The sequence below is a fragment of the Glycine max genome, chromosome 8, assembly GCF_000004515.6.
Source record: "Glycine max cultivar Williams 82 chromosome 8, Glycine_max_v4.0, whole genome shotgun sequence".
Lineage (NCBI taxonomy): Eukaryota > Viridiplantae > Streptophyta > Magnoliopsida > Fabales > Fabaceae > Glycine > Glycine max.
The window spans coordinates 3171226-3180811 of record NC_038244.2 but is presented as its reverse complement, the minus strand read 5'-3'; the positions used below and the strand labels follow the sequence as shown (position 1 = coordinate 3180811).

The following is a 9586-nucleotide window of genomic DNA, read 5'->3' as shown; positions in this document are numbered from 1 at the left end:
AATCTTTTGCATTACCATTACCCTAAAATTCTAAAATGAAGTATCAAGACATAGATAATACGCAACAAAAAAATTCAAAACAAACATCATTGCTGGAAATCAGACTCAGGTCACCCACGTGAGAGGTAAAAATACTTACCACTATATTACAACAACTTGTTTGTGAAATTCAATGGTAATTTTAAATAATAAATGTTTTAATATTACCGATAGCATTTGATTATATTTTTGTTTTAAAGTTACATTTGATTATATCGCTATCGGCTATAATGTAAGTCATATTCATCCAATATCATGCAACTTTTTTGTATAGATATATTAATATTACTCGATAATCATCAAGTCGTTGTAGTATAGTGGTAAGTATTCCCGCCTGTCACGCGGGTGACCCGGGTTCGATCCCCGGCAACGGCGCTTTTTTCATTTTCTGTGTTTTTGAATATTAATTAATCTCTTGACTATTTCGCTATCCATTCGTTCCCTTCCTCCCCAAGAATAAGATAACATAGCTTTCTTCCTGGATTCTTCGGTTTAGGGTTTGAAAATATGAACATTTCTGGTTGTTGGGTTTCATCAATGAAATTGCCCTTCCTCGGGTGGCGATTCTCTAGGCCTTACCTCTCTCTGTTCTTCTTCTTCTTCGTCTCTCATTATGACCATTCAAAATTGTTCTTCTTCGGCTTCCATATCAACGTCGGATTCGAAGGAGAAGAAGAAGGAAGCAGCTTCACCTTGGTTAATTGTTGGCCTCGGCAATCCAGGCAAAAAGTACGCTGCCACCCGCCACAATGTTAGTTGGTTACTTTAAATTTAATAGCTTTCCATGCTGGGTGGCTCTGTGATGATAGGTTATCTGTCTGAGCTTTTTTATTTTCAGGTGGGTTTTGAGATGGTTGATACCATTGCTGAAGCTGAAGGGATATCTATGACCACTGTTTCCTTCAAAGCCTTATTTGGAAAAGGTTCGATTAGATTAGACAAAACCCTTTTACTAATATATCTGTCTAGTTAATTTGGGATGAAATTACTAAAAGGGGTGTCATGGTGCATAATATCCCCAAATATTGTTTTTTAACTAAACCCTTACCTAATGGGATAAGGCTGTTGTTGCCGTTGTTGATTCCCAAACTAGTTTCATGCCAAACCTGAATCCGTCGTTGTTCTAATTAATGTTTAGGCCACGTTATGGCTTTCACATAAATAATTAAATATTGCATACGGCCACTGTTCCACACAATTTCAGTAGAGGTTTCTGAATGTTGGTGATAAAAGCAAGAAGATAAAATTTAAGTATTTGCATGTTCCCATTTATGACAGAAGTTGGTTTCCAATTGCAGGTTTTATAGGTGATGTACCAGTTATACTTGCAAAACCACAGACTTTTATGAATTTAAGTGGCGAATCTGTAAGTCTGCTATCCGGATAATATTCAAATGTAAGCAATAGTATTTTGTTGTATCTATAATGACCCGTGGTTACTTTTAAAAATCTTCCACGTCTCCATGTCCTGTCATAACATATCTATGTTTCGTGTTGTATCTTCACCTCCCAAGAATCTACCATAATAAATATTTTATTTTGATTATGGTTGGCTGGTGTTTGAATCTATTTTGAAGGTTGGGACCATAGTTTCATATTACAAGATTCCAGTGAAGCAAGTACTTGTGGTATAATATCTATGCTATGACTACTTTGTTCTTTATATCTGTAAGTGACAAAAGAAAAATAGAAGGATGATCTGCTTGAGTATTCAATTAATAATTATTTTTTTCAGATCGTTGACGACTTGGATTTGCCTTTTGCTAAATTGCAGCTTCTACCAAAGGGTGGACATGGAGGTCACAATGGGTAATTGTAATTTGCTTTGTTTGTGCTCTCTTTTTGCTATGAAACAACATATGTGTAGGCCTGGTTTGGCTCCTTATTTGAGTTTATAAATCAACATGTCTATTGGCGTGAATATCAAGGCCTAGTTTCTTCATATTTCTGAAATTTGAAATGCCATATTTGTCTTCCTTTAGTCGCATCCACAATGTGGGTCAGGGAAATACTCAACTTGAAGAATACTTTGTACACAATCATTTTCTTTTCTATCAACTGTCAAGGCAAAATATTATTGATGGTTGTGGGATTGTAGGTTTGCATGCCTTATCTTGGAAAGGAACTATTTATTTTCATCAGATGTGTCTAAATTTTCTGCTAGTTGTCTAATGATAATGTCCTCCCTTTCTCTTGGGGCAAAGGGTGTTTGAGTTGTGTGTTGTACAACCAAGACAATATGCATGGGAAGCATACAGAGAACTAGACTGACTATTATGTTATAGGGATAAATCAGCTTCCTTGTCTCTTCATCAAAACATTGATTTACAGGAACCTTTGAATTTGGCTTCTTCTGTGAACCCAGCCTTTATATTTTAACTTGCTCTGTGTGATTTTACACCATGCAAGGATAAGAAACTCATTTTCTCTATTTTTTGGAAGGCATATCAAATTCTTTAATTTTAATGTTTCTATTGTGATTTTTTTTTTTTAGGTGGGTGTTGGGGGTGTACATAAGTTTTGGAGGAGGGTGGAAGGTTGTTGTATTCCAAGGGCAAGGCATGCCAGAAACTCATTATTTTTACTATTGTAATATAAACTGGGTGATAGTGATATTGGGTGAGTTTGCTTAAACTTAAAAAAAAAACAACTTTAAAATAAGCGTTTTTTTAAGTAGAAACAATTTAGACAAACACACTAAGCAGAAGAGAAATGAAGTATTAATGTTTTCTTTTCCTTGCTATTTGGCAGAATGAAGAGTGTTATTAATCACTTCAAAGGGAATACTGGTTTTCCCCGTTTAAGAATTGGTACGTTCATATCATTTCCATTATTAAAATATCCATTCACATTACAATAATTTATAATACTATTTGTCATTTTATTGCTGATTAGGCATTGGGCGACCTCCTGGGAAAATGGACCCTGTAGCTTTTGTTCTTCACACCTTCACTAAACAGAAAGGCAAGAGGTATGTATCTCTTTTTTTTTTTAAAGGTGTAAACTGACAAACTGGCCCTCAGCACATGGAAGTTCTAAAAGTTGATAAAAATGTCTTTCAGTTGAATTTTACATTACGAGATGGATTAGAAGCTGTGCGGATTCTTTTGCTTGAGGGATTTGATAAAAGTGCAACATTTGTTAATAGTGCCAAAAAGATAGAGCAAACAGGTTGAGGAATTTCTGACTTAAAAATATCCTTTTGGCAAGTACAAACAAACAGGATCGTATAGCAAGGAGATACAGCTTAGAGTAAACTCGTTCAAATCTCTGTTTTTAATTTGATAGGGCTATGTTTGAGCAAGTATTCATCAATTCTTTCAGAAAGCAGTTTCAGCACAATGAATTCGAACCTGGTGCCTGAAATCTTCAGACGTTTACATATTGTGGTGTTTGATCAATTTTGAGCACTTTCAGCGCCTTGAATTACATTATATAATGTCGTGGAATTATTAGGCAATTGTAGTTGTAGGTACCTTTCATAATGATCACATAAGATCATTTTCTCTGTTCTTGGCTGCCTGTGAGTTGATAGCTCACACGAGACTCAACAACGGTTTTTAATTCTTTATCACTATGTAGAAGTTCATCACTGTGTATTCATACAAGAGTTGCTCTGGCTTGATGTCATGAATCTGCCCATCACATTTCCTTTCCCCATTCTTTGGTTCAGCTAGGCTTCTTGTACACTAAATAATAGTTTTTGGCTGTTTGTTCAACGAACGAGCTGTATTTCTTAACCAAAGTTGTTGTGTATAATATACCTACTTATCTTTCTACAGAATTTGCTATTTATTATTTGGTGAAATTTATGTTGGGCTCACGAAATAGGATCTGCTAAAAAAAATAGCATGGAATGGAACTCACATAACTTAGTATGCCCTATTTGAATTTTACTCAATAATATTGTATTACGCTATTGTTGTTAGAGTAAAAATATTGACAAAAGTATTAAAAAATAATAGCATATATTATAAATATTTTTCAATGTTTTATTTATTTAATAGTATATTTCATGAACCTGATGCATTTTGAATAATTAAGAATAAAAATATTAAAGAAAATAGTACTGAGAGATAATAATACTATATTATGAACTAAAGCCTCTTGAAAATATTTTTTCAATTATTACTTTTTTTCTAGCTTACAAAAAAATATATTGATGGATTAATAAATGCCAATATGAAATTACTTTATTCTAAAAATACATGTTAATTAAAATCTAAAAATAAATAATTTGTTAAGGAGAAGGGCCAATAGGCCTAACAACAACAGAGAATACTTGTGTTTCTATGAAAAAAACAACTCATCCCTCAGAGAGAAGAGTATAATTTTTAAAACAAATTTTCTAAGCATTGACTTTGATTATAAAATTAATAAACAAAATGTTTTGGAAAAAGTATTTTAAAGGTTTTTTTTATAAAAAAATGTATATATTTTAAAAAACAGTTTTAAAAATTTCAATATATTTATTTAAAAATTAGAATATGAATTTTTTAATTATTTCAAGAACCTACTTTCTAAATAAAGTTGTAAGCATAATTATCTTTTAAAAATCATAATATATAATCTAAATTCATACATGCAGGACGCATGGGCCATGTTGGATTGTTTCCGACAGATCTGAAGGGCCCAAAGCAAACTGTGATATGAAACCCGCCATCAACGGAAACACGAAAAGAAGCCCTTGTTCTTTCTGCACTCTTGAGTCCTTCCCAAGCTCGTTTCGTTGGAAATTGGAATTCATTCTCTCCCCGAGTCAGAGTCATGTATGGCGGTGGTAAGTGTTCTGTTCACTATGTCTATGTATGCCCTCTAATTTCTGATTATTTTCGTTTCTGTTGCAATTTTATTTAATTTGGCAGACGAAGTATCAGCAATAGTGATAGACCTGGGTTCCCACACTTGCAAAGCCGGTTACGCTGGCGAAGATGCTCCCAAGGCCGTCTTTCCCTCTGTAACTCTCTCTCATTCGCCTCTTTTTAACTGCATTTTATTCTTTGTATTGTAAGAGATATCTGGAACATACATTGTCACATACTTAGGTTGTTGGTGCAATTGATCAAATGGACATTGATGGAACTGCTGATATTAATGATGAGAACTCTGACAAAACCAAGGGAAAATGCAAACTTTATGTAGGATCTCAGTCACTAGGATACCGCAGAGACCATATGGAGGTAACACTTCCAAATATCTATCTGCTAGGTTAGGCTTTAAATTTTAATCTCATTTCAGTTATTTTAAAATTATTTGTTTTGATGTTGATCAGGTGCTGTCACCCTTGAAGAATGGAGTTGTTGTTGACTGGAATATTGTAGATAACATATGGGATCATGCTTTGAGGTTGGTTCTCATTACTGAATCTGGCTATAATAGGATCATCATTTTCTTTTCTTCTTCTTCTTGGTCATAAACGGGATCACCATTTTCTTGATATAGCATGTGCGGTTGTCAATTGTTAAGGTTCCTACTTCTTAGGAAGCTCATGATGGTTCTTTTTATATGCAGTGGTCCCAAAAATTAGTCAACTACTGTATAGAGAGTAAAAAGAGAATACTCATGTGGTCGAGATATCATGTTGTTTATGCAAACCTCTCTTTATGTTTACTAATTTGTGTTGTATGTATGATAGTGTTTTCCATTCTTGTGTCAAATATCATTCTCTTAGGAGTTTCTGCTAATTTATTTATCTGTCTATGCTTTATGCTACTATTCACTGTCATTGGTTTTCAGGGAATGCCTCCTAGTCGACCCTAAAGAACGTCCAATGCTACTTGCCGAACCATGCTCCAACACTCAAGAACAGAGAGAAAGGTATTCTGTCAACAATAACCCCCCCTCCTTCTCATTTAAGTTTTTGGGTTTTAGGCTTTTTGCTGTATACACTATTATATTATTTCATGTTTGTTTAGTAATAAAGTTTGGTTCAACTTTTAGATTTCATTTTCTTTTTCCTATGTATCAGGGCAGCAGAACTTATGTTTGAAAAATATAAAGTACCAGCGTTGTTTTTGGCGAAGAATGCTGTAAGTTGTATGATCTTTACTGCTGGGTCCATATCTTACTATCAAGTTGCAACAAAAGAATTAGTGATAAAAAAATGTATTTTATATTGATGCCATGAATTTGTGAACTAGTTAATGAAGGAGTATTTTGTGGCACCAGGTTCTCACATCTTTTGCATCAGGGCGTGCTACCTCATTAGTTGTTGATAGGTACGAGACTTTGAAGTTGTTGACAAACAGTTTGGTTCTGTGTTGATATTAATGTGCAATACAATTGCCAAATTGCGTACTTATGAATTTGGTTTGGTAGATATACTGCAATACATTTGTCTTCCTTTTCTTTCCAGCATGCAACTAAATAGTTGTTGTCACTTTACTTTTTAATATTTCATTTATTGATTTTAGTTGATATGCTACATTACAATACTACATTTTTGACGAGTAGTTTTGTTCATTATTTCAAAACTCAGTGGTGGTGGATCAACTACTGTTGTACCAGTACTGGATGGTTATGTTCTTCAAAAGGTATTGCTTGCTGTCCTGTCAAAGGGAAATAATATATTAGAGGACTTGGTCCATTTTTTAAGCATGCTTATTATATTTAGTTTTTTAAGACTCTAATTTTATTATTTTGCTTGCACTACTGTTCCAAAACATGCTTCTTCATTAAAAATTATCACTAGTGGGTTATGGTTTCAAGTAAGTCAATGATATATTTCTTAAAGATATTTAATATGACCTGTGATAAATTATCTGATCTTTCTTTGTAAAAAATATAACATAATTAAATTGTGAAATAAAGACTAAGTAGTAAATATAAAATTTGTGGAAAGCACTAATGTAAATTGGTGACTTTGAAACATTGGTATGCAAGTTCAATAGTTTCATTTCATCACTTCATGGATGACTCCATATCAATATATTAATATTTCGTTATCTGTCTGTGGTTGATGTTTTACATTCTGTTTCCTTGATATATAATTTAGAAGAATTTTTATTATATTGTACTTGTAGCCTTGTGTTTGTCGTTAAGGTTTATTCAAGTTTCCTGTGTCTGCTTATGTCTTTACTTATGTCTACAATAGGCTGTGATAGCTTCTCCTATTGGAGGAGAGTTTCTGACAGATTGCTTGATGAAAAGTTTGGAAGGCAAAGGTATCACAGTGAGTGACATACATTAGCTATTTTCTTCTTTTTTTTCAAGGGTCATCTTAGTAAAGTAGCTATATTTATATTTGCTTTATTTGTTTGTTATTGAAGATAAGACCTCGATGTTCATTCAAGAAAAAGGAAATACATCCTGGAAATCTTCAGGTATCTTATAATTTCATTGTAATTTGCAACTATTGTCAGTAGTACCTCCTTTTTGGCTAGTTGAGGGTGTGGGGGAGGTGGGTGCCAACATAGTTGGGATGTATCTCCTTTTTCACGACTGCTTCTATCCTTTTCGGGAAAAAAAAGAACAAAACAAAAAAAACTATTGTCAGTAGTATATCTTGTTTCTTCTTATTTTGCTCAATCCTTGGTGCTTTTTCCCTTGAGTTTTTGAAAAGTTTGGGATGTCGGGTGTCAACCTTGGAATGCTATGTTCCACTGTTCCTCTTGATCTTGAACTTTATTGATCAATTAGTTGTTCAAATTTGATAAGAAGGGCACTATTGGTTGCGGTACATTGCTGGGATGATAAATGTACATCCTGTTTGCTTACTTGCTTGCTTGCTCATATCTAATTCTAATTCTATGAAATCACAAATGTTATTCAGTTTCATGCTGTTACATTTAGCATGATTTAAAGAAATACTGCAGTCAAATGCACAAATGGAGAGTGATCTTTGTTACCTCTGTTTTTTCTGATTCCCACAGACTGTAGACCTTGATTTTCCACATACAACAGAAAGCTACAAACTCTACTCCCAGGTCTGTATTTTGCCCTAAATTTTCTTTTCATGTCATGTCTCCATTCCATGCTGACTATTTATTGTGACAGAGGGTGATTGCTAGTGACATCAAGGAATGTGTTTGCCGAACACCAGATTCTCCATATGATGGTTTGTGTCCCTGATGTAGTTTCATATAATGTTGAGTCTTGGTCTAGTTCATTATATTCTTTATGGGACATATACAGACAAATGCCTTACCTATGGTGGCACTTTTTTATTTTATTTTATGCATTGACATCTTGGATGGTAATATCTTGCTTGAAAATCACATGTTATTCCATTCTTCAATGATTGATATTAACATCGTAAAAAAAATTGATTGATATTAACTGTTGCTCTATTATCATATTATTTCATAATGAGTGAAAGTTTTTCTTTTTCTTTTAATTTATGGGAGCGGTGTATGAGTTTAATTAGATTATAATAATTTAGCTTTTATAACATATTAGGGTAATTATTATATAAATAGTACACTGATGTGATTGCTTGCAACTGTAGGGTTTAAACAGCTTACACAGTTCTATCAGAAGTTATACATACGTTGACTTGATTTGTCATGTTTCCTTTGACATTATTTGTGGCAGTTGCTCTCTACTCTATATTTCCATATAGATTAGCTCACTTGCTCATGATTTTTCAATGTTTTGATGTATTGAGGGCATTGTTTAAGGAAGCAAAAGTAGAAAATATTTTTTGAAAAAGAAGACATTTATTATATCATAAAAGTAATTTAATTTTTTAAGTAATTAGAAGCATTTATTAATGCATATAAACTTCTCTTTAACTAGTGCCCTTAGGGATCATGTTAATGGGACTCATATTTTATAACTCAATGATGCTTTTACTTTCCTGGTTACATTCAAGTTCATTATTATCAGATTCCATATATGACATGATATCCATTATTATTACTTTTCCATTGCAGAGAGAGTATATTCTAACATTCCTATGACTCCGTACGAGCTTCCTGATGGCCAGTAAGTCCATCTTTACTTGTATTGAAATACTGAGGATTTGTTGAATTATTTGAATGGTCTTCAAACCAATCTTCTTCCATTCTTGTCTTTGTTATGTTCTGTGTATCTACAAATATCTTTGTAGATTTGAGGCATCTTTTTTCTGGTTTACTTGCGATAATCATTTAACTTTGATGTCATGGATGTCACAGGATTATTGAAGTTGGATCTGACAGATTCAAGATTCCTGATATTCTTTTTAATCCATTATTGGTTCAGGTATTTGTATTTTGTTCAATAAGTGTGATTTTTTAATGGTGTTCTGTGCTTATACTGTTCAGTTCAGTCAAAATTCCAGTTTGCATCCTGTTCCTCACAAATTTAACTGCTTTAATGTAAATCACAGACAATCCCTGGTATGGAGAGTTTTGCAGAAATTGCTCCTTCAATTCGTGGTCTTCCAAAAATGGTATTTTTTTAATGTAAATTTAAATGCATTCTTTCTACATATTCTAGACTTCAAATTTTCTTCTATTGCTCATTATTTTGGATATGTGCAGATTATAGAGAGCATTAATAAGTGTGATGTGGACATTCGTAGGGAACTATTTAGTACCATACTGGTAACTTTGACACCCCCCCC

General features: G+C 33.3%; 2 protein-coding genes and 2 non-coding genes across 11 annotated transcripts in view; all 4 read left to right on the top strand.

Annotated features, from left to right (window-relative positions):
• The first annotated feature begins 123 nt into the window (after nucleotides 1-123).
• Nucleotides 124-374, top strand: MIR6300 (microRNA MIR6300). The gene has a single exon (NR_126753.1). It is a non-coding gene; the product is annotated as a microRNA MIR6300 (primary transcript).
• TRNAD-GUC (transfer RNA aspartic acid (anticodon GUC)) lies at nucleotides 343-414 on the top strand. The gene has a single exon. It is a non-coding gene; the product is annotated as a tRNA-Asp (tRNA).
• Nucleotides 415-439: 25 nt separating this feature from the next.
• On the top strand, nucleotides 440-3816 carry LOC100778386 (peptidyl-tRNA hydrolase, chloroplastic). 7 transcript variants are annotated; one of them, XR_005892510.1, is made up of 9 exons: nucleotides 455-768; nucleotides 878-962; nucleotides 1338-1405; nucleotides 1617-1667; nucleotides 1775-1848; nucleotides 2791-2849; nucleotides 2935-3010; nucleotides 3102-3210; nucleotides 3328-3816. XR_005892510.1 is itself a non-coding variant. In XM_041017945.1 (8 exons), exons 1-8 carry the CDS (start codon nucleotides 547-549, stop codon nucleotides 3103-3105), a joined length of 600 nt encoding a protein of 199 aa, XP_040873879.1. In that variant the 5' UTR covers nucleotides 455-546; the 3' UTR covers nucleotides 3106-3816. The 7 variants fall into 7 exon arrangements, 3 of the variants coding, with proteins under 3 accessions (XP_040873879.1, XP_040873878.1, XP_040873880.1); XR_005892512.1 differs by lacking the exons at nucleotides 3102-3210; nucleotides 3328-3816 and adding an exon at nucleotides 2534-2658 and having other exon boundaries at nucleotides 443-768; nucleotides 1814-1848; nucleotides 2935-3011; XR_005892511.1 differs by lacking the exons at nucleotides 3102-3210; nucleotides 3328-3816 and adding an exon at nucleotides 2534-2658 and having other exon boundaries at nucleotides 446-768; nucleotides 2935-3011.
• Nucleotides 3817-4637: 821 nt separating this feature from the next.
• Nucleotides 4638-9586, top strand: part of LOC100819549 (actin-related protein 4) — a 6744-nt gene continuing 1795 nt past the window's right edge. The window contains exons 1-16 of one of the 2 annotated variants that reach the window (XM_003530606.5): nucleotides 4640-4819; nucleotides 4905-4996; nucleotides 5085-5219; nucleotides 5312-5385; nucleotides 5776-5856; nucleotides 6008-6068; nucleotides 6208-6257; nucleotides 6518-6572; nucleotides 7133-7210; nucleotides 7308-7361; nucleotides 7911-7964; nucleotides 8035-8095; nucleotides 8913-8964; nucleotides 9156-9222; nucleotides 9350-9412; nucleotides 9504-9566. In XM_003530606.5, the coding sequence (XP_003530654.1) occupies nucleotides 4807-4819; nucleotides 4905-4996; nucleotides 5085-5219; nucleotides 5312-5385; nucleotides 5776-5856; nucleotides 6008-6068; nucleotides 6208-6257; nucleotides 6518-6572; nucleotides 7133-7210; nucleotides 7308-7361; nucleotides 7911-7964; nucleotides 8035-8095; nucleotides 8913-8964; nucleotides 9156-9222; nucleotides 9350-9412; nucleotides 9504-9566 (1053 nt within the window). In that variant the 5' untranslated portion in view covers nucleotides 4640-4806. Of the gene's footprint in view, nucleotides 4820-4904; nucleotides 4997-5084; nucleotides 5220-5311; nucleotides 5386-5775; nucleotides 5857-6007; nucleotides 6069-6207; nucleotides 6258-6517; nucleotides 6573-7132; nucleotides 7211-7307; nucleotides 7362-7910; nucleotides 7965-8034; nucleotides 8096-8912; nucleotides 8965-9155; nucleotides 9223-9349; nucleotides 9413-9503; nucleotides 9567-9586 lie in introns of those variants that run through there. The other variant, XR_001389395.3, reaches the window with a different exon arrangement.